Consider the following 25,526-nt stretch of genomic DNA (forward strand, 5'->3'; position numbering starts at 1 on the left):
CGGTTTACAAACAAGTGATTCCTGCGCCTTTAAGGAATTGGCTATACTGGGTATGCAGTTCTTACTGGAAAAAGACACAAACATAAAATGGCATGTATGTGTACGTAATGGTCCATGGGTCTCACATAGGCTACGGCAATCAAATCCTATTGCGCCCTTTCAAAAACAGACATAATGAATTGAATATTGAATATCTTAAATGTGTCCAGGTCGATGAAATCGTACTGACACCAGATTCTGCAGCGAGTCATGTTTTCTCATAATGATTGAAAGAAGAGTGAAGTGGATTTTTCCAGACAATATTTTGTTATTTGCTATGAATGGTTATAATATATGCTGTTATTAAATACAGATTAAATAGACACGTACATATGCATTTTCCTGAGATTTTCGCTTACCCTAAACATTTTAACTGAAAACGAACAGTAAAGTTGGAGCAGCCGCTATTGCTTTTGCATGGGCATGTCAAATTTCAAATTAGATAACCACGTCATCGATAGGCTAAAACTCCCACCAAAAAGATTCCACTGAAAACAATACGATCAGGATTTAAAGATTCCTCAACCAGACGAAATTTTGAGTGTAATCTTAGCCTTGTTTAGCCTACCTGTAAGAAAACGGTTTTGAAAATGATACCTGCATTATTTATTGAAACGACCCCCGTCCGCCCACCACCACCTCCTTTTGGAGCTCAAGACTCGATAGCGCCGGAGTGAGTTGTATTGTGATATTTACATACGTGTGATGGCCAACAGAGACCAATCTGGGCAGTTGTTATGTTTATTTGATAAGAAGTTTACTGCATTGCTAGTTTGATCTTTTCCAGAGGTTTACTGAAACAGGGTGCAATTCTCCTGTTCACCTTAAGGATGTGTTACTTGAAAGAAACGCTCAGTTCCCAATAAGCTGCAAGGAATGCAGAGATATACTCGAAGCTGTCCAGCAGTCCTACTGCAGAATTACATATTCCAAATATATTAGCGGATTCATTATCATTCTCTTACAACCGTTCTCAGTGTGGGAAACTCGGTGATGCAGGACTCTGACATGCTCGTGGAAACCCAGTAAAAATGAAGACTCTTGGATTTATGTAATACTGTGTTTTTGGGAAGAACTTGGAGGATTATTCTGGGTTAATTGTTATTCATATCTATCACAATACTGCCTAATGGAACATTCGGTTGAAATGTCATCTCAAATTACAGTCTTGGAGCTATGTGGAACAGCGATGCTGTAAGTAATTTCATCCATTTACTGTTTCTGTTACAGTTACTTGTTTTGCACAGTAGGAACTGTCATATTTTTCCATTTCACTCCTTTAGCCTACTCACCAAAGTACCGTATTCTAAACAGAAATGCATCTTCGAAGAAGTGCTATTTTTCATGTTTTGTGCCATAACGTGAAATTTATATTATTGCAGAATTCCTCCTTGTGTGCGTTTTATACTCTTTCAGTGGTTGAGATGGTGCGTTTAGACACATTTTCATGTGATTATTAATTTATTTTGCTGTTTTTTATTATGTTAATTTTGTCAAGGCTAACTATTTTTGGTTTAAACATTATTTGCCATAATACATATCAGAATACAATTTCTTTCATGTGAAAACACCGATGATTATTTTACCTACAACTCGTGTCGTGATCATGTGAATACCAAATCTTTGAAGCCACTCTGCCTTCGACGCTGCTTCTCCCTACGGGTTTACTGAATTATCGCATTGGAAAATGGCGAAAATGGTTAAGGATTTTACTAATGGACTGCAATGTAATGTAATTATTAATTTCCAACTTAATCATGTTGGATTTTAACCCGTTGCGATTTTGTATTTCTTTGTAGAAGAGCAACTTTGCTTACTTTCCATCTTGGTTAGTTGCTTACATGGAGGGATCTGATCGAGAATGATCATTGGATACGAGCTTTTCTGCCTTGAGAGTTATATGGAAATAAACCTTACTCTTCGATGCCAGGATTCACGACATGCCAAATCTTCAAACATGACAATCTGCAGATACATTTTTTTGACATTGAAGGTATGTTCTGATAATATGCCATTGGAACAAACTACTTACTTACGATCAGACGGAAACCCTGCTCAAGGGGGCGCTGTTGTATAAAGATTATCCCATGAAAGTACTAGCCTCAACAAGAATCCACATCCAAATTTTTACTCTTTATCATGCTCAGAATGTAGTCACGGTGTAGAAAAGGAGGTGTACATTAAAATTATTTCTTCAGTTTTTTATGGTCCGAATATTCAGCTTCTTCACATGTAACGTTGGAGACTCGGAGTAAAAATGCAGCCACTTTGAGGAAATATGAGGCATACACGTGAAAGCAAGCACACACCAGACTATATGTATGATTGCATATATGACGGACTAATTTATTTCTAGGCGAAATGTAACTGTATTTCGGAGGGTAGTTGCCTAATCGGTATTGGAGACATCTTTTAACAGCAGAGCATAGTTGTGCGCAGGTGCATAACGTGCGTTCAGATTGAACATAAATTGTATTATTTTAGATTACATTTAAAAGAAGAATTACAACGAATACATGCATACATACGTGCATACATACAGACATACATACATATAATGTTGAAAAGCTGAAAAGCATGCATACGTAAGACGATGGAATTCGAAGCATAAAATACAGGCGAGGACAGCCCAAGCTCACGCACGTACGCGCGCGCGCACACACGCATACACAAAGCTGGGAATTCTGTTTGTATTTTCAAAGTGTAATATTTAGAAGCAGATGTGTAATAGACTGCCACAAGAATGACTTGAATAACCAATAATTTAATTAGTCCTGCCCTCCACATTCCAATCATCTCAACTTATTACAATGTCGATAATCACTTAAGATGAAAATGTGTTTGCAGTAATTCTCTGACTAATCCATACACATGCATGGTGCGGTGGTGTTTTTGACTTATTTACTCGTGTTTAAACGTACTTTAATTTTTTGAGTAGCCTATATGTAATTTCATAGTGAATGAACGAATGAGCGATAATATCGTTTGAATATAGTGATTCCCATACCCATAGTCATGCACTGGAAGTCATTCAACTAGAGAAGCTATGCCGACGTTATAACTGCCGTGACGCCCCTGGGAAAACATTTCTGCAGAGCGATCTGGCCTTTGAGGATACTGATCCATGGCCTAATTGTAAATATCAAACCAAAAACCAGTAGCAATTACTGAGCTACATTTCATTGTTAACATCAAACGTGTGAATGCAGTGGTCCAGCATCGTGCATATAGCCTACTGTAAAACACACACAAATGCTTTCGTCAGTGTGCCTAAAAATACGTAATCAATTTTTGCTGGATCTAAGAATCCATACGTGTCAAATTTTATTAACGATTGGGTTTAGCTTTGATGCTGTTATTGAAACCTTTAGGCTATAATACAATAGGTGTTCGACATTAACCAAATATAACTTCCATAGTTCACACTCAGGCGCAAAGGCAGGCGAGTCGAGAAGCATCATCTGCACTGAGTGTAATCATTAAACTAAAAAAAAAAAACACTTTTTCCCCTTTTGTTATCAGAATGACAATATTTTGGACGCAAAAATCAATGCATGTTTAATCATAATGTAATCGACACAAAACTAATTTGGGCTGTATCACTGATGCAGAATTTTAAAATATATATCTTATTTTCCCACCAAAATAATACCCATTCGATGGGAATTCAGTTTTAAAAATAATAAAGTACAGTTAATGCATAATCGGATATGGCATGTTATCACTTGTAAGTATGGCTTTAAATTAAGCAATTGCATTTTAATATTCTATCTTGAATTATGCTATTATTTAAGCAAGAATGAGGTATATACAATGCCATCCAAAAGTATGGTAATGGTGGAGTGACATCTGTTGTGTTTGCTATATACTGAAGGCATTTGGATTTGGGAACGAAATATTCACCAACCGGCTTTTATTTCATGGTATTTATGTGCATATGTGTTTTACCCTTTTTCAGAAATTTCTGTTTTTGTGTTGAGTCCCCCCATTTTCGGCTGTGCAAAATTAACATACAGTGCTGTGACAAAGTATTTGCCCACTTCCTTATTTTCTCTATTATTGCACATTTGTTGCAGTGAATGGTTTCAGATGTTTAGACAAAATGTAAAATTAGACAAAGGGAAACTGAGTAAACACAGAACACATTTTGACAATTATTATTTCATTTATGTACTGAAACAAGTTATCAAGAACTCATCACCCATGTGAAAAACAAATGCCAAATACTTTTCACAGAAATCGGAAGCATACACCGTCATGAAGTCCAGAGAACTAACTATGGCTAAAAAACAACTAATCTGTACGTTGATAGAACAGATAAATTCAATAAGAAGGATATGACAGAAAGTGGGTATATCAATTACAGCCGTAAGTCTTTAAAAATGAAGAAACCACTGGTGGACCTAACCATATAGGTCAGCCAGGGAAGACATTTGCAGTTGATGACAGAGAAATCCTAAGAGCTCTGAAGAAAAAGCCAAAAACACTGACTAAGTGACATCAGCAGCAGTCTCCAGAGGGCAGAGGTAAAAAATATCATAAGCCACAATATGCAGAGAAGAATTATAGAGGCTACACAGAAAGATGCAAACCTCTCGAATCAAAAGGCAAGATTAGAATTTGCCAAAGAATACAGAGATGGTCCAGAAGAGTTCCAGAATAGTTTTATGGACTATTGAGAGAAAAACCTTTACCAAAGCAATGGAAAGCTGAAAGAGTGGAGAAAGGAAGGAGCTTTGTCCTGCAGCAATCAATGACCCCAAACACACCTCCTACACAACCAAAGCATTTATAGATGGGAAAAAGTGGAAAGTTTTGGAATGGTAAAGACAGTCGCCTGGTTTAAATACAAATACAGCATGCATTTCCTTTGCTGAAGAGGAGACTGAAGACGGAAACCCTCTGAAACAAAGATCAACTGAAAACAGCTGCAGTGGAGGCCTGGAAAGGCATTTCCAAAGTAGATACCCAATATTTGGTGATGTCAATTGGCTGTAGACTTGATGCAGTTATTGCATTTAAAGGCTATGCAACCAAATAGGCCTACTTTATTTACATTATACTTTATCAAAATATCTGGACACCTGCTTGTCTGAACATCTCATTCCAAAATAATGGGCATTAATATGGAGTTGGTACCCCCTTTGCTGTTATAACAGCCTCCACTCTTCTGGGAAGGCTTTCTACTAGATGTTGGAACATTTGGGGGATTTGCTTCCATTCGGCCCCAAGAGCATTAGTGAGGTCTGGCACTGATGTTGTAGGTCTGGCTTGTAGTCAGCATTCCAGTTGGTACCAAAGCTGTTCAATGGGGCTGAGGTCAGGGCTCTGTGCAGCCCAGTCAAATTCTTCCACACTGATCTTAACAAACAGTTTCTGTATGGACTTTGCTATATGCATGCAGGCACTGTCATGCTGAAATGGATAAGGGCTTCCCCAAACTGTTGCCTCAACAGTGGTACCTTGACCGAACCATGAAAAACAGCCCAGACCATGGGGTGTACTGATACTTTTGGGTGTACTGATACCAGGTTTAGAAGAACATGGTAACATTTATGTAATTTACATCCATGCCCACAAATGCTAAAATGTTGTATCTGCTTTTCCTTCAGTATGCTTGTCTGTTTTCCTTGTTGAGACTTGTTTTCTGATATGTCAGGCACATGTTTTACAATCCCATGTAATCACCACTTTAAACTGATGGACATAAGAGACTAAATACTGGTCTGTAATTATTCATTCCAAGGCAAGTCTCAAAGGAATGCCTTACTTTTGGGCATGCAATGATTAGATTTGTATAACATTTGTATAACTACTTACACTTAATTACTTAAAATGGTTTACTTTATGTCTATCCATCAATCCATTACCTATAACCACTGATCTTGGGCAGGGTCACGGGGGGTGCTGGAGACTATCCCAGCATGCATTGGATGAGAGGCAGGAATAAATCCTGGACAAGGCGCCAATCTATTGCAGGGCACACAAACCATTCACTCACCATTCACTCACACATTCATACTTATGGCCAGTTTAGTCTCCAGTTAGCCTACCTGCATGTCTTTTGACTGTGGGACGAAACCAGTGTACCCGGAGGATGCCACGTGGACACGGGGAGAATATTCCACTCCACTGCACGATCGTGCCACCCTCTACTTTGCATATACATAGTTTAAAAAGTGGCACGGCATAGGTACAAAAGGGACATTGCTGATGCTCAGTCATAAAAAATGTCTCTGTGTTATGTCATGTTGCTGAAACTCCCCTCTGTTTGTGCCACTCTTTCTGCAGGGGATGAAGTTGACCACTATGGGGAATTTAGTATTGGCACTCCTGACACTCCCAGTTCTTATTTCACACATCGACGTGGCCTTTGGAGCAGAGAAAGTCCCGATCCTGAACATTGCTGTGATCCTGGGACGAACCCGCTACATCTCGGAACGAGACATTCGAGCTCTGTGGAGCAAGGATGATCCCATTGACGTGAACATGGTAACGCTGCTGGTGAATGAGACTGACCCGAAGAGCATCATAACTCACGTGTGCGACCTGATGTCTGGGACTAGGATCCACGGAGTGGTGTTCGGGGATGGCACAGACCAGGAAGCCATTGCCCAGATTTTGGATTTTATTTCATCCCAGACATTTATACCCATCTTGGGCATCCATGGAGGGTCTTCCATGATCATGGCAGATAAGGTAAGCATGCAGCATATTACACAAAGATAAACCATAACATTTTTAAGGTAAAGGTAGGTATAAAATAGAGCAATGACGTCACATATTGTCTCTATGAAAGCCTTTGAAACCAAGACCTATCTACTGATGACAAATATTAAAACTTCACCTTGGGTTGCTCAGTGTTTACTACAAAGAAACTCAATTGAAGAAAAAAACAATGAACTGTACAATAATTTTCTCTCTGGTAAAACTATGCTTGAGAGTCATAATTGTGTGAATTGCAAGTGAAACACCACTTTGTTGACTAAAGCACTTTGTAATTACCCAGAATCAGGTGGTTCATTGTCAACTATGTTGAAAATCAAGGTCCTTGGGCCATGAAAAAGTTTTTTTCTCATATCCAGCTTGTTTAATTTTCTTTTTATGAGAGACTGAGGCAAGAATGTTTCAATTCTTTCTTGAAGTGGGTTATATACTGTAAAGATAAAGTAATAATGTCGACTACATGTTGGATTTACGTTACTGAACCTGTAATTATAGCCAGTAGTTTGTGTTGATATTTTCTATTTCATAGTGTTGCACAACTGAAACATTAGCTTTACCCATTGCATAACTCACAGGAATTATAATAGTTGCCTAGGCAACAGAAGTGTTTGACCGGCACCTTTTTCCACAATGTTTATTTATAGCTTTTGAAGGGAAAACTTAAGCTTTACTATTTTTCAGCAAGGACAGCTTGGGCTAGTTCCTCCTTTTAGGTCTGAATGGGGGTATCCAGAATAATTTAGCTATGCATAAGGCTGATCAAATCAAATCAAACCTGTTTCTGAGCAAGTAAAACCTTGAAGAATGTGTTATTTTGGATTTCAATGCTGAATGCCCACACTGAGTATGTGCTCAGTTGCCTTTACCAAACCAAGCATTTTATGTTGTTTCCTTTTGAGAGAAAATCCCACTTTTGAACAATTTAACAACGCAATGAAAACAAATGAATAAACAGCAAAAAAGTGAAAAAAAAAATGCTAATGGATAATCGTACAACAATGTATATTGAGTACATGTGTTATCAAGTCCTTTGCACACTTGGTTTTTGGATATTCTATTTGAACATGTCCCTAATGGAGTTTTTTTTGGAGCATAGTGGTTTGCTCAGTGTGGATCTGCTTTAATGACAGATAGGTGGGATGTAAATGCTAACATGCACAATTGTGAAGACACCAAATGTCAGAATTCTCTATTCTTCACAATAGCTCTGCACATTTGCAGTTTACGTAAGCTGTGATGCAGATTTCTTGTCAATGATGAGTGGGAACAAGGAACAGTGCTGCAACTCAATACTAATTCAGCTATTAACTGGGACCTTACAAGCCATCTTTTAATCAGGACTGCTTGTGGCATAATACGCTTTGGCAATTCCCCTCTCTTTCAGCAGCTGACTTTGAAAACTGCAAATCCTGCACTTGTATAGTCAGAGAGATTATGTTCTCTCTCATTCAATTTGCCAACTTTCTTTGTTTATAACTTGTTTTCTGTTGTAATCTTCACTTAGGCAGGTTCACAGAAAACTAATGAAAGTATGTAAACAAGCAAATCTAATGCCTTTTCTGGGTGGCCCTTCTAACAGAGAGAACAAATGTAGGGGTTAATATTAAACTACAGGTTCTGCTGTAATATTCCATTGCCAAGTTTAAGTGCAGTTGAAAATGTAAAGTATTAAAGAGATTATCTGAGCTGTCCATATTTTGATTGTCCATTAAAATGTAGGATATGTTTGGGGACCTCCTATATGAGGCAAGTTACACCCTATAAGAAGAAAAAAATTAACATAGGAGGGTCCCCACATATTAATCATATTCTTATATGGCTGGGACAAAACTGATAATAAGAATAGATATGTGAATTACTGTAGATATGTATGTATCTAAATCAACTTGTAGCTGTTAAGCGACTGTCTCCCTGTCTTGTGAAGTGGCACAGACAGTCACACTACAGACAAGGTCTGCTATTAGAGTGTGCATAGACCTGATCAAGGAACAAGAACCCACAAAGCACAGCCAAAACAAGTCTGTGGAACAATCTACATTAGACTTCAGATGGTGACCATGTATCAACATGTAGCAACAGTTTTCAGTTGTACAAATATGATTTCTTGTACTTTATTTCAAAGCACAACAAACTCTATATTTAAAAAAATGATTAAAGGGGAATTTCACTTTCAAACACGTATGGGCTTATTTTGTTTATATTGTCCTTCTAATGAATGTGTCGACCTTCATTTTTCGATTAGTTATTTCATTTTAAATGTCTAACGTTAGAAACCAGGACCTATTTTTTTTTAGCGCAAGTCCACATAGTAGTACGGTTTCTGGTTTTTTCTTCTTCTTCAAAGAAAAGCATGGTGGTGAAGTCGCGCAATGATATGCTGCCTAGGTCTACTTCCTGAATTTGTAGAGGTAAGCAACAAAACATGATAAAATATTAACAAAACAAAATAACTAATCGAAAAATGAAGGTCGACACATTCATTAGAAGAAAATTAGAAATAAAATAAGCTCATATGTGTTTTAAAGTGAGATTCCCCTTTAAACTAACATTTGGTGGGTTAAATTTTTGTCCCAGTCCATCTCCGAAAACACTGTAATTGACTGTTTTGAAGACTGCTTGTCCAAGAATTTCTTGTAGGGGGGCCGCAGCCCCCTCTTTACATCCCCCCTCTCTCTTCTGCTACCTGTAAGTCTTCAGTTAATTTGAGCACCATATAGTGGGATCACTTAATCATCCTAGATTTTTAACTAATTTCCTTCTTTCTTCTGTAGTGCCCCCTTTTTAAACACAAGCCAGGCAGTGTACCTTTAAATTCCATACTGTATGTGCAAACATGTTTTAACTCCTGCACATCAACAGCATCCTGTGTTCTGACTATAAAAGTTACATGTTTGGGCTAATGCTTTGCTACAACTAAGCCCACACTCACAGTTGCCTTGCATCAAATATCAGCTACTCTGTCTGCTTTCCCTGAACATTGCCTGATTTAGTTATCATTTTGAGAAGGAGGGCTGCATATATTTAACTCTACAAGCAGCTCAGATAGGAAATACAATGAGCTCCATAACGTTTCTTAATTTGGCCCTGTACTCCATAATTTTATATTTGTGTAAACACCTCACAGCTAGACCAATGAGGGTTTGTAGCTGGAGGGGAAGGTATCGCGTGTTCTCCCTTGGCTGGTGTGATTCAAAACCGAGATGTTAGTTATTTTTCCTCTGTTCGTAAGAACAGGGCACAATTATAATTAAGAATGCACTGGTTCCGTTGCCACGGGTTAGATATGAAGGCGCTGCTTCATATCCCGCTTAAAACTGGCCTGAAACGGATCAGTAGCATTCAGGTTACTCTCCGTTCGCAAACGGGGCTATGCTGTCATCAGAGATATATCCGATCTGTCGCCGGACTGTCAATATTCCAATGGGAGCATCAGAATATTCACAAATACGCGGAACAACACACCCGATCTATCCGTGACTACAGCAAGAAAGCGTAACAGTTACTATGTTTTACTCTCGTATTAAATCTGACTCCATTTTATATGATAATTTAAAATTTGGGTTTAACTATACGTGGAACTTGGGAGTGGTTACACTCGACTCTATCTTGTGCCATCATTCCTCAATATATGCTCCCGGGTTTAGCATTATTGTTAAATCTCAGTTCGGTGAAGAATCCAGAGGGTAGGAGGCTGACCACCATAATACATGCCTTCCATGCCTGGCTTACATGGATAGTGCATAGACAGTTATGAGCCCAGGGCGGTGAAGAATCTATCGGGCTCCTTAAGGCGAATTTGGGGAGAACCAGCGTACTACGCCCATGGGTCCTCTTATGCCAAACAACACCAGAACCGATCCCACCAATCCCTTAACAGGCAGATCGTGGTCACCTATCTAACTTGAAGACCCCACTACAGACGTTTACTGTACTAGACCCCTGATCAGTAGGTCCTAGTCAGAATTGCCCCCCTGAGTATTTAAACGGAATTTCGGCTGAAAAGAAGATAAAATGGATTAGAGTCATGAAGACCACGCAAGTTAAAATCAGAAGAATTTATTTAACAGGCAGGTAGGTTGTTATCTTTAAATTCAAATCAATTATAAGGTTTAAAAAACATAAATACAGAGGAAAAGAGTTCTTACCAGCCTGTTTAGCTACACACAGAACACATAGCCTAGTATGTGCACTGAGGGAAGTCGATTACGATCTTCCTTGTCTGTCTACACGCAGCGCACATAGTATGTGCACGGTGGGAAGTCGATTACGATCTTCCTTGTCTGTCTACACGCAGCGCACATAGTACGTGCACGGTGGGAAGTCGATTACGATCTTCCTTGTGAATCTACACACACTACACCGATTATGTGTAACGTGGGGAAGTCGGTTACGATCTTCCCCGATTGCTTTGTCTCCCTTCCTTTTAAGCCAAATCCCGCGTTTGGTCTAGGCGGCATTGCCATAAATTAACCTGTCCGAATCATAAATCTCTAATTCTGGCCCCCACCATTTGGAGGAGGTTGTTAAAACAATTGGTGGGGAAATGGGGAAAAGGAGATGATTACCAGAGAGGACATTCCATTGTGTTAGGTTTTTCCTGAGTTATTGAAACTATGTTTTTTCAAATCCTATTTGGTATGAAACATATTTCATTCAATTGCTATAATTTTCCTGAATATGTCCATACTAAACATGTCAAGTGGATGTAATATTATGGTGCAGTTGTCATGAAAATACCCTTTTGTTTACCCATTGTACATGCAATCCATGTTATTATTACATAATGCATACTACAATAATACAATGAAAACATGTGCATGGTTTGTAAGGTTTTCCGGGATTTGTAAATAAGATATACAGATGGTTTATAGTCCAGATCCAGAAAAGAAATACAAAGTGTAATGTCAGAGGGGTCCATATGTGGGCAGTGTGGTATTGTCCCGTGTAGTGCCCCCACCAGGTGCCGGTCGCTTCACCCTTTACGACCCCAAAACACCCACACCCACAACCACAGACAAAGAGACTAGTTCCCCTTATCTTGGTTGTGTCCAGGTGGTAACATTCCAGAGCCAAATGGCCTGCCCATTCAGAGGAAGTCCGAGTGACTTATTGTTTTACCACAAGGCTCTCGGGTCCTTTGAAGTACACGCTGCGTCCCAGCATGCTGGCTCGTTCAAATGTCAGCCTTTTCTGGGTCCCAGTATAATTTCCCTCTTACATTTGTAATCACACAATTCTGCTTTTATAACAAAATTGTACATTCTACCTATAACTCTTAGCCCAGAGGAATTGTGACAGATATACTGACAGATAACTTCCACAATGGATACTGATGCCCTTTTGTAGAAAGGTAAAGCTCTGTCGGCTATTTACATGCTGTAGTAAAAATAGGGCCCTCAATTTCTAAAGAACCTGTACTTACATAAGTGGAGATGGCTTTCTAGTGAATTTAATGAGCCAATTTTATGAAGTGCACAAATGAATCTTAATTCTTAATACCTTTCTGAATTTAATGTTCTTTGTCCATTATGAAACACACAGATATGCTCACGTGGGCACGAGCCTAGTTCAAATGGGAGGACCAGCCTAATTATTGGAATTTTTCCCCTGGGCAACACTGGCATTCGTCTGTGCAACACTCCCTTAAACCTCCATTTTGTTTACTGTCTCATTTGGCTCCAACTGTGAACATCAAAAACTGTTGTCCACCACATGCCACTGGACGAGGAAGTATTTTGCAAATTGTCTGGTTAGTGGTTGTACAGTTTAAAACAATGATGTCATTCACACATCAAGGATGATGAATATTATCAAAATAAGTCCACTGCTGAGGGTTGTAGTGTACTTCATAACTTTGAAGTAATTTTGATCACTTCAGAACAGTGGTAACCAACCCTGTTCCTGGACATCTATCATCCTGTAGGTGTTCACTCCTACCCTAATAAAGCACACTACAGCTGAAGATCTGCATTGAGCTGCTAATTAGTAGCGACTAAGGTGTGCAAAATTAGGGCTGAAGTGAAAATCAACAGGATGGTAGATCTCCAGGAGCAGGGTTGGCTACCACTGCTTCAGAACATTTGAACTCACCAAAGAAATGTCTTTAAGAATAAGTGAATAAATTTGTAGTACGTACCTACACTACCAGAAGACTGATATTTGTAGAATGGCATGACTGTGATGACTCCCATCCTGTCAGAGTATCAGGTCATAATGCTGGTTTATTTTTGTATTGTATTTGTTTTTTGGGTTGAGAAGCAGAGAATATACAGATCAGTTTTTGCAGATCATGTTCCAAGACAAAACAAAAATCTCTACATAGGGACTTTAAAATATGAAAAAAATGGATGATTCAGATTGGAACAGCACAACAGATCTTTTTGCATCCCCTCAGGACAAATAAGGCAGACAGCGTTGCTTGATTTAACATGATGTTATTTGCTTTTATCTCTTGCATTGTTCAGGTTTAAATGGACTTTTTAACGACCTTGATTAGGTTCCAAAGCAGTAATGAGAGTAATGTGGTGCAAGGAACTAAAAATGAAAGGCAGTGATTCGGCGGCTGGTTTCATTTATATATCGGAAACAATCCAGTGTTTTCGATGGCTCTATGGCACAGAATGCAACCGTACATTTTTTTAAACATCCTGGTGGCTTATCATGATCTTCAACATATTTAATCTCAGTGAAACATCACATTCCTTTAAAGATATCTATACAAATCTATATTTATCTGTAGTTATATGTACCAACTATGCTGATAACTGATAACATAGGTTTATATGGGACTGTGTAGTATAATGTGTTAGTGTCTTGTAACCGAAAGATCACAGGTTTGATTCCCTGGTATAGGGCACTGCCGTTGTACCCTTGACCAAGGCACTTAACCTGTGTTGCTTCAGTATATATCCAGCTGTATAAATGGATAGATGGATATGATGTAAATGCTGTGTAAAAAAAAAAAGCCTGCTAAATGTCTGTAATGTAATGTAATGTAACACCTAGCTCTCAGGTTTTGGTATCAAGTTCAGTGTCCTTGACAGCACATTTATTTGAAGAGAACTACTTTTGCCATTTTTATTGATTTGGCAGATGCTTTTGGCCAAGGACACTTACAAAATTCATTTCACATAGTAAGAAAATACCACTAGAAATCGGCAAAATTTCAGTCATTTATGTGCCACCATCAAACTGCATACCTCAAAACCTGTGAGATAATGAGGTAATTGCTAAGGATTAGTTTGTTTTTTGTTCTGTTTTATTAAATAGAAAAATTGTGATGTGGACTGAAGATATTTCAGTCCATGCCACAGACTTCTTGAGGACACTTAACAAAAGAGTAAGACAGAATTATGTCCTTCAGCGGGCAGCATGGTGGTGCAGTGGGTGTTGCCTCACAGAAAGAAGGTTCTGGGTTTGAAGCTAGGAGTTTTCAAGTTTTCCCCGTGTCTGTGTGGGTTTCCTCCCATAGTCCAAAGACATGCAGGTAGTATTCCTGCTTCTTGCCCAATGCAAGGCTGGGATAGACTCCAGACCCTGGCCAGGATGAGTGGGTATAGATGATGGATGGACATCCTTCAGCTTTTGATATGAATTGACTAATATTCTACATGATATCTTGGACACTTGAGTAAAAATACTTGCTGTATTGTTATAATAATTGGAAGTGGCTTCAAAAATGGACAGAAATGATATGTGTCATTTGGAGGAGGGAAGCCTATTATGTACTTTAGCAGCAGTTCATTAGTAGTTCATTAGGGGCGACATAGCTCAGGAGGTAAGAGCGGTTGTCTGGCAGTCGGAGGGTTGCCGGTTCGATCCCCCGCCCTGTGCGTGTCCCTGAGCAAGACACCTAACCACTAATTGCTCCCAATGAGCTGATTGGTACATTGCATGGCAGCCTTTCACCGTTGGCATGTGAGTGAGTGCGTGTGCGTGTGTGTGAATGGGTGAATGGGTGAATGAGAGGCATCAATTGTAAAGCGCTTTGGATAAAAGCGCTATATAAATGCAGTCCATTTTCCATTTAGTTGGTCACTCGCTGTACTGTTCATAAACTGACATGGTGTAGTATATGGTGTATTCAGTAGGGTTACAAAAATACCGTACACTTACTCAGATTTTTTCAAGGCTTTTTCACTCAATATTTCCGTTACATTACATACCTTGTGAGCCATTTTTACCGCATAACAGTGAAGTAATGCTTGCACATTGTATGTGCTGCAGCATGCCATTTAAGTAGCTACATGTTCATTACAATAGATTTACTTGGAAGTCTCTTTTGCTCAATGTCTGATATCAGAAATATGACAGAAGCAGCTAAATTGGTATATGCTTTAGTCATGGTGCCTCATTGCTCAGCTGTCTCTCCAGTCTCTCTCAGATTCTGAGCCCTCTGAGCCCCATTTTCAGTAGGAAGAGTCTAATTGGTTTTAGCTTTAAATCTCACAGTGCATTGACAGGCTCTTAATAAAAATAATTCTAAAACACTTTTAGTCAATTATATTTCAGTGCAGTGTCGGCCTGAGGAGATTTATTTGGTTTCTTTCAAGATTGAAATTAGTGATCTGTAGGGTATTGTGCCCTCTATGTATCAGATGACATGACAACTGTGCTGTGTGATTCTCAGGCCTGTGTAGTTTTTTAAAAATTAGAACTGAAATGTCTTTTTGCCATAGTCTAATCCTAAAGCTAGTGTAAAGTCACAATCGCTATCAATCACCAATAGCTTGCTGTTAATACCCGTGTTTAGTAACTTTTCTATACATTATATGTCTTGAGCATCTGTTACATTGAATAATATATATTGAAACATGACTTGATCCACAAGCTGTTTCTTAGTAGATCAAATAATACTCTCCACAGTCTGTGGAAATACATATGGAACCAGCTATTATGTCGACCTAAATATATTAGAATTACTTACTGTGGTTATATTTTTTGGAAGAGATGCCAAAAGCGCCTGACAATATTTCAGTTTTTGTTGATGAATCTGTCTAACTGTAGTTTCACATGAGGAGCTATTTCATATTTTCTTTGAAAGATTGAAATGATGGCACACTGCAAGAAATTCTACTATTGAGGCATATCATTTGTAACAATCCACAGTATTTCTGTTTCTAAGGGGAAAAGGGAATATTTCTCTTCCCGTTTGACTCTTTAAAAAAATGAAAAAATGTAGAATACAATTGTGATTATTGAAATTCCTTTTTGCCGTAGTTGTGCAATTTTGTGTTGAAAGCACTGGAGTATGCTAAAACACAGAAAGTGGAGGAGGCTGACAAATTGCATATCTATCCCATTTGTGTACTGCATGTTATTAGTCTCACATTTATATTATGTACGAAGACCTGGTGGATCATGAAAAAAAGTTAATTGCTAACAAAAGCAGGATGCAATTAGGAAAGAAATTCACGCCATGTCTCTGGGTGGTACTCTAGGCAACATCCAATTTTGAAGATGCTGTAGTGCTCAACAAAAATGATTTGCATGTGAGTTGAAATTATTAAACTGATCAGCAGGTCACGTGATAACTGTCACTTAACTCAGTGTGGTTAAATGCTATCAAAATGTTTTTGTGAAAAGAATAGCTTCTGAGCATGACAATACTTGGCTGCTAAATAGCAACATTCAATATTGGTCCTACACAAAAAAAATATATGTTACAAAAAGGCAAAAAAGAACAATATACTGTATATTTTTAAGCTCTTCTATAATTACTTTAATCTGCTACATATATTCTATAATATGATGGTATCAGCAGGGTTTTTGGGAAGTATCAAAACAATTACAAATCAGCCTATATCAAAGAAAAATTATGTAACCTTGTTAATATAGCTTATATATCCATCCATCCATTATCTGCACCTGCTTATCCTGGTCAGGGTCACGGGGGGTGCTGGAGTCTATCCCAGCGTGCATTGGGTGGGAGGCAGGAATACACCTTGGACGGGTCACAAATTTATTGCAGGGCACACACACCATTCACTCTCATTCACACACTCATACCCATGGGCAATTTAGAATCTTCAATTAACCTACCTGCATGTCTTTTGACTGTGGGAAGATACTGGATTACCCGAAGGAATCCCACACAGACACGGGGAGGACATGCAAACTCCACACAGACAGGTCCAGGCCGGGATTTGAACCCAGGACCATCTTGCTGTGAGGCCTCAGTGCTCAATAAACATGTGGAGAAATAACGAATGCAGATGCTTCCATACAGATGTACTGCAAGTTACAATTAAGCAATTAGCATCATATCATTCTCTGTGGCATGTGTAAAAATGTTGAGCAGACCCAGTTGACCTCAATTTTGGATCAAGATGGCAAGAGGGAAAGACTTAACTGACTTTGAAAGGGGGTTCATTATTGGGGCGTGGATGGCAGGAGCTTCAGTCACAAAGACAACTGGCTAGTGTTTCAATAGGAACAGTGAATAAAGTGACATCTGCATTTAGATCCATGGGAAAGACATCAGTAAATAGGATTGGAAATTGTGGTCAAACTGTGCTTCTTGTTCATTAGTGCGATATGTAAGGAAAAACAGAAGAGCAACTCTTCCTCAGGTGACTGTCAATGCAGATTGTGATCAGACTGTGACAGGAAGAACAGTCCGTCGACAACGACATATAGAGGGATACTGTAGTAGGGTTGCAGTGCATAAACCTCTCATTACAAAGAAGAATGTACATTTGAGATTTTGGTGGTGCATAAACCATAAGCACTGGCCCACAGAGATGTGGGAAAAAAATTATGTGTCAGATGAGTCATCCTTCACCATTTTCTTGACAAGTGGGCAAGTGCATGTGTGGCGTACACCACGAGAATGGTGCAGGCCTGAATGCTTGACCCCTGCAGTGAGGGGGTCCGGTGGCTCTGCTATGCCATGGCATTTTCCTGGCGTGGTTTGGGTCCACCTGTCCTCTTAGAGTGAAGGGTCACTGCAAATCAATACAAATTTATTCTGAGTAATCATCTAATCAACAATTTTATCCTGATGGGAGTGGTTTCTTCCAGGGTGACAATGCCCCCATCCACAGGGTACGAGGGGTCACTGAATGGTTTGATGAGTATGGAAACGATGTGAATCACATGGTATGGCCTTTGCAGTCATCTTCAACCCAGTTGAACACCTATGGGAGATTTTGGACCGACGTGTTAGACAGTGCTCTCCACCACCATCATCAAAATACCAAATGAGGAAATATCTTTTGGAAGAATGGTCTTCCATCCCTCCAGTGTAGTTCTGAAAATATTTGTAGAATCAAGGCACATTGAAGCTGTTCTGGCAACTTGTGTGAAGGCACTTCATCACATTGGTCTGTTTAATATTTATGTTGAGGACCAAATCGTTGGCATTGTTCCAGCAGAAACAGTTGTGTGTGTACTGTGAGTGACAGCAGACAATTTCATCTTCATTTGGTTTTCGCTTTTCTAACTATCATACTAGATTGAAATAGTTAGAAAATGTTTTGAGCATCATTTCCATTTCAGAGATAAGTAAACTCAGTCATTAAGGCTGACTAAAAATGGGGCATTGTTTGAAATTGTTGGTTGCCTGATGACTGATTTAGGAAAATAATTTAAACTGAAAATGTAAAATGTTAAACAGTAAAAATTTTAATTGAGAACATGTCAGACAGCAGGTTGTTGCATTACTGTAGGCTTGACAACATCCAAAAGTGAAAGAGCAGCTGACAGGTAAGTTTCATGCCTCAGGGCATACGAAAAAGCCAGAGCAGCTGGGGAGGAGGCGTTGTCAGGGGTCAGCTATGTCACTGTGAGCTCCAGCAACAGAAGCAGCAGGTCAGAGAGGAAATCTGTCTATTTTAGAAGTTGATTGACAGTTGCTGATATGCCCTGCATGTTAGAAGTTGATGATGTTAGAAGACAGTTTTTGCTCCTTGAATTTTATAGCAGAGTTCCACAATATAGACTTTACATTTTGGTCAGTTTGTACTGGGTATTGCCGTTACAGTGTGGTCATTATAAAGAAAACAACTTTGGTGGTCTACTCACAAAAATCTTACTATGATTGCATTATAATTTGATGCTTTCTTTAGACTCTACACAACTTAAAGTTTTTAAGGGAAGTATACACAAACTAAGTCACACTATAACAAGCCTTGTCTAATCCCAGAAATACTGTAGTAATTCCACAATTCAGAAATGCTCTTTTCAAATGTCTCACATTGATACTCAACAGTGAAAGCATTGGCATTTCTTCATTTCTAACTTTGGAGCTTTTCTTTTGACTGGTGTAATTAGACTTTGGCGTGAATGGTTTCAATAGTTATTCAGTCATTTAATTAAATTTGTATTGAATTCAAAATATTATTGTGTGGAATCACTTTAGGGGTCTTAGAAAATAATGAATTTTCAAGTTGCTACGTAATATTTTGCAGTTTGTTGATTTGTTATGCTAAATGTACTGTGCATTTTCAGTTTCATACCTGAGTCAAATTTAAATGAGTGTATTTATATAGTGTTAAGGAATATTATGCATGACATTACTCAGAATTGTATTGTCTAAATAATGAAACATGTAGGAAATGCTGCTACTGACTAATAATGAATGGTAACTATAATTCAGCTGTAATTAATACATGGAAGCTGCTGCTGTGGCAGCCCTTATTTAGCATGTGTATTCTGTGGTGTCTGTGTCCCCTTGCCCATAGTCACTCATCTATAGTGTAAACCAGTTCTTGTTCTACTTCTTTTATGGGGATCTTTTTTAATCTGCAGACACTTTGTAAAAATAGGTCTAAAGGTAGGGAAGATAAATGAGAAAACATCTGCTATTTTCAGGGTCAGCTTTGACAAACGAGGGAGTGGAGCTGGGAAGCTAGGGAGGGCTTCACAGTTAGGTCAGTGCTCTCAGGAGGCTAAAAGAAAGTTATTGTTGTTGCTGTCCTGTCTAAGGCTGAACATACCATGAGCTTAAATAGGGACATTTCACACAGGTGGGGAAAAAAGTTACTCAGACCCAAAAAAACTATTTCTAAAGTAAAGCCACTGAACAAAGTCCTGAATTTCATAAATTGTGAACAATCCCAAGCGTCACTGATTTTGCTGAGTACATTTATTTATCAGTTTTTGTTCTGTGCCTGTTTTGTGTTTCTTACATGCCAGTTTTACACCTTCTGCTTTCCTGTCACTTGTTAGCTTATGTTATACTACAACATGATATTCACTACTTGGCATAAACTCAAATGGAATAAAACCATAATGCGCAGAGGAAGTTGATGTCCAGGAAACTGGTGCTCCTCTGATTTTGCAGTACTCACAAGGGCTGTGTAGTTATTTAGCCTGATGCTACTGTTGTGGCTTGGGGCTATGAAGCCTATCAAAGAAATGGATGGTGCAATCAGAGAATGTGGGGAATTTGTTTGCAGGCTAGAATTGCTGAATTGCATGCCCTGAGTAAATGAACACTAAAATTTATGAGAGCTGAATTGAAAATACATTAAAACATATAATTGACAATGTTAAATAGACGGTCATTGCAAAATTAGAAAATCTGATGAAAAAAATATAATACTTTAGACTAATTTTTTGTTATACTGCTAGCAATGGTGAGTGAATACTTGGCACAAGTGTAGAGTTGTTAAAAAATGTTAAAGTTGAATTAACACTGGACATTTTACTGTATATATATTTATAAATGGGTTATTCATTTATAAATAATTTCTATTCATAGAAATTACAACACTTTTTTAACATTTCAGAGCACCATAAAACTGTGTGATTGGTGGTTCTGACTGCAACCACTATCTCTGAATTTCAGATGTCTGAGTTTCTACTGCATTTATCTCTTCCCAGAAGATTATTTTTTGTGAAAATTGTATCATTCTGATGATATTACTATTTCATAGTATTTATTCTGCTGAGTGTCATCTGAAAATCTTTGAAGTAATTGTCAGTTTGGTAAATCTCCAACATTTTTTGCATTGTGTGCTCTAATTAGAACACAGTGAAATGCACTGTCTAATTTAAGTGAATATGTTTAAAAATTCAATAACGTTATTATGCTGCATAATCCTTCAATAGAGTCGGTATGAGAATATGTGTTTATAAGTTTTTAAATTTTCATGTTCCTGAATTTTTCAAATCTTTTTTCCAGATTTGTAGTATTTTAGGATTAGTTCTGAGTTCTGAGAGGAGCAACAACACATTTACTGCAAATTCCCTTTCCTGTTGCAATCATTTTAACACATTTAGACTCGTAATTTTCAGTTTAAATAAATTATTTAAATTATCTGCTGTTAAAAGTTGAATTAAACAGCCTGATGAAGCAGTATAAAAGCAATATTTTGGAGGCAGTTGATTCATTGCGAGCATTCATTGTACCGTCCATCCTGAGTAATTTGAACCCCATGAGGAGATATGCATTTTTAAAATAAAATAGTAACATGAGGTAAGTTTTTCTGAGATGGTGCCTTCTTAGCTGCGAGTCACTCATCATACTCCCAATGCTGTGTGGGCAGATTGATGTATAAATAAAGCAGATGGTGAGCAATAATAGCAGTATGGCATTGCAGAGTTGACACAGAGAGAGCACTGAGTGGGATAAGAGGTGCAATATAGGACCAAAAGTCATTCAGTGACTCACTGCATTCACTCTCTACGTTAACTCTTTGCATCTTTAAGGGGATGCTTGCAATATAATATCATTATGAAATTTGGGGTAAAGTATTGCCTCTCAAAAAGCCTCACCTGCCTTACCTTTCTGGTTTAATCAACCATTTGGCTTTTGCATCATCTGCCATGATCCCTTACTGCAAACAGACTGTAGTGAACATTTCCATATTATTCTGCAGTCAAATGAATCTGATTGGTATGAATCTGATTGGCATTTACATTTAGGTGTACCGATCCAGTCGGCAATGTACTGTGATAACCAGAAGAGGTAACTGACTGTCTTGTCAATAAAACTACATTGCCTGAATTGATCTGCATGTTCACAAAATGGCAGATCCTGTTGTTGCTGTTTGGCATTTACTTATGGGAAGAGAAGAACAGGTTAAGTGTATGTTCAATTGATCACGTTTGCTATAAAAAGACATTGGATGGCCATAATGACCTTTTAAGGCATCTTACAGCAATTAAGTCAGTTGGGTTTCTGCTTTTTATGTCTGCCTTCGGTCATCTTTGTGTTTGAATTACTACTGCTTCTTGCTCATTGACTCTTCCAGGGACAACAACAAGCCAGCCTTGGAAATGCACATCGATTACAGTGTAGATTTGTTCACTGTTTACCAAAATGGCTTTCTTCCCTTTCTCCCATACATTCTCAGTATACCAATTATGTGCATCTGTTTGCTGCGAAGATTAATAACCTTTGGAGCGCTGCCTCCCTGGATTTCTCTTGCGCTTCTCCCATAAGCCACATATTGAACCTTGGATCAATGGTTCATCCTTTAAATGATAAACAAACTGCAGACAGATTGCAATTGTGTTCTGTGTGGCACAGTTCACTGTTAATAAATATAATTAAACCTTACACAATTGTTTAGGGTTACAGCCATCTGAGTAACTCTTTGTAGTATGGGCAATGTCAAAGTCTAATAACAGTTTTGCCCTTTCCTGGGTCAAACATTATTTATTGATAATACTGACTTTGAAGGGCAGGCAGATTACTTTGGGGAAATTAAGAAATATGCCATTTCATGTTGTAAGTGAAAAACATGATTATTGTTAAATAAAAACTTCTAAATCAATATTAATATGCTCAGAGGCAGCCAGCTTTCCATCATAGCCCAGACATTACAACATTGTGCTTGCTGCATCAAGCAGATGGTTCCAATAGACTGAATGCACTTCTTAAACAATTTATACAGTAACATTTTAGATACAGATTTTTTTTTTCAACTTGTATTTTATATAAAGCCTGTACTTCTGAGGGTGAACTGGGATCACAAAGAGTTCTGTGACTAGTCATTGAAAACCGTGGTCTCAAGCATCCTGGCAGGATAATGGAGGGCCTTTCTTTGGCTCTGCTGACAACAGCACAGGCACCATTTATATTACTGAAGAGTTTTTTCCTCTCGTCATTATTATTCTCCCTGCCTCCCCACCCCCATAATGCAACTGTTTTATCTTGGGGCAAAATACCATTAGGAAATTCAGGAACCATGTCGGCTGTGTCTGTGGCTGTCTCGAGGAAAGGGCAATGATAAAAGTGACGTTTTCCAACTGGTCAGTATTTTTAGAGCTGTGTGCAAGCTCAAAGAAGTCTTGGCAGCCCAAAGAACTGTACATGCTTGACTCTTTGATGAATAAGAAAGATCCTGGTTAAAAAGATGTCATTTGGGAATTTTCTATCTAGCTGAGTGTTTCACTATTCAGACTATTGGACAGGTTCATTGGTCAAGAATATTTGCTTCACAAATCCTTCATTCTGTAGAAAAAAAATATCAACAATATAAATACATTAAAAATGTTTTATTAATATAAAATTCAGTTATACTTTTCTGGGAACAGGATTAATTTAAGTCCTCTTGTCATCTTGCTCTACACGTATGCCTGTTTCATCCCTGAGCACAGTTGCACGCATGCACTGTCAAGCATGGCCCGTCGGAGGTTAGTGTTCCTTTGGCAGGTCTACTTGATCGAGGTTGATCTGGCACCAGGGCCTTTGTCTTGGGGGTCACAGAAGGTACTCTACTATGAACTCACAGCTGTCAGCTGCAGCTCTTGTGTTACCACAGTGTCATGACCAGAGCCTGTTTTCTCACTCAGCCAGCTCAAACAACCCCACATCCAAACCCAACTTCACTGTATGTACCTACATCATGGAACAGAGCAAGAAGGGTATAGAGGGTATGCATTGACGTCACTTTCCCACCGGAATACGCCCCCTCAGTCAGGACTGAGTGGCAAAACATGCTGCGACGTGGCTGCTTTTAGTAGAGGAAACTGCAAAACCGGGAGTAAAACAAACGATTATCTGCTTAAATTAAAGGCAGTTGGACTCGACAGTGATCCTTACAACTTACCAAAGAACCAGTGGTCCATGGACATTCAACAAGAAATCGGAGCTATCTTTTTACAGACTGCTGAAAGCTAAAGAAAAGAGAAGCAAATGCATCGCAACTCAAATCCAGGCATCGAAACGTGGATTTGCGGTTGTTATTTTGTGTCAGGTATGTTGGATTTTTGGGTAAAATCATACCTTAATAATTTATATGCTTGGCTAGCTAATACTATCTAACCATCCCCCCCTTTGTTGGTAGAACACAAGGCTCATCATCATGGATGTTTTTAATTAAATGCTGACAAAAACTTTACAGTTACACAGAATATAAATGAAAAATGCTAAATATTTAATTGATGAGTAGTCAATACAGTACATAACTTAAGGTATGAATTTAACCAAAAATCCAACATACCTGACACAAAATGACAACCGCAAATCCACGTTTCGGTGCCTGGATTCCAGTTGTTTCCGCAAATTGCAGCGATCCATTTTCTTTAGCTTTCGGCAGTCTGTAAAAAGAGAGCTCTGATTTCTAGTTGAATCTATTTGTACAGTCAATCGCACAACAACTCTTTCCCATTTTAGATGTGTTTTTTGTGTTTTCGCGGCATTCAAACTGAATGCTAACGCTGCCACTCAGTAGTCTTTCTGCGACTCAGTGGGTGTAACCGCAGTGACTTCCACTTACTGTGACGTCATGTGCATACACTCTATAGGCTTCTACCACTGTTTATTTTCCTCTGAATCCATAGTACAGCACATCTTGGATATTATTGTGCTTCTGTTTTGAACCACAGAGTGAGGGACAGTACCTGCCACACCTTGTGCTATTTTTACAGGTTATAGTATTTGGTCTGTTCAAATTGTATGTATTTTGTGTGTATTCACATGGTATAGAATAACAGAGCAACCTGTCATGTTTCCAATAAGCTCCTACTCTAAGTTCATCCAGGCACCTAAATACGATAGTATGGTCTTAACTGAATGGTGGCTATATTAATGTGAATTAAAGGCACGAGTGCAATTTGCAATTCTGTGTGGATGTGAAGGTGAATATGACAATGTGAAGGGCTGAGCCCAACTGCTCTGTAGAGGCCATATGCCCTGCATCTATGAAACATCTTGGCAACGGTACCTATGGGCTTCCACCTTACACCCCACTTTTCTTTTGTTGTTGCCATTTCCCCCCCATTTTCTTCCCAATTTTAGTCTTTATACCAATTCCCCGTGTGGACCAGCCACAGTCCTGGTCGATGCGCTATCCCCTGTCGGTCTGGGGAGGGTGTGGACTGCCACATGCGTCCTCCGATACATGTAGAGTCACCAGTCGCTTCTTTTCACCTGACAGCCTGGAGTTTCACTGGGAGAGCGTAACGCGTGCAGAGGTTCACGCTCTATGGTTTACGGGAACCTGGGGTGGATGTCGCGGGTATCTATCAACTATCATATGGCTGGTGGGCGGCAATTTCCTTTTATCGCTACACAGAGTGGCCATCAAAGTTGCCAGGATGTGTAACACCGAGTGAATTTGTTTTCATTTTTCTAGCTGTCTCAGTGCTTTTCAGGGCCAGCCTCATGAGAAGAGCGTGTCCATTAGTCCCCACCAGGGTCTTCTGACAGCCCAGGCATTCCTGTGCCACCCTAAAAAAAGAAAAAAAATAGTCAAAGTCTCTGAAAGCAGTGATTTTATTCTTCCCTTCAAGGCCTGTAGTCCCCAGCGAATAGAATTATATTTAAAATATTTATTTTTTCCAGTTTGATTCTGGACATGATTTTC

The 25,526-nt window shown here is 38.8% G+C and overlaps 1 protein-coding gene across 1 annotated transcript in view; it reads left to right on the forward strand.

Annotated features, from left to right (window-relative positions):
• Positions 1–479: 479 nt before the first annotated feature.
• LOC118221120 (glutamate receptor ionotropic, NMDA 2A-like) overlaps positions 480–25,526 on the forward strand; it is a 118,479-nt gene continuing 93,432 nt past the window's right edge. The window contains exons 1-2 of the mRNA XM_035405854.1: positions 480–1,233; positions 6,331–6,738. Coding sequence (XP_035261745.1) covers positions 1,216–1,233; positions 6,331–6,738 — 426 coding nt within the window. The 5' untranslated portion in view covers positions 480–1,215. The remainder of the gene's footprint in view (positions 1,234–6,330; positions 6,739–25,526) is intronic.

This window comes from Anguilla anguilla, chromosome 2 (genome assembly GCF_013347855.1).
Source record: "Anguilla anguilla isolate fAngAng1 chromosome 2, fAngAng1.pri, whole genome shotgun sequence".
NCBI classification, from domain to species: Eukaryota; Metazoa; Chordata; class Actinopteri; order Anguilliformes; family Anguillidae; genus Anguilla; species Anguilla anguilla.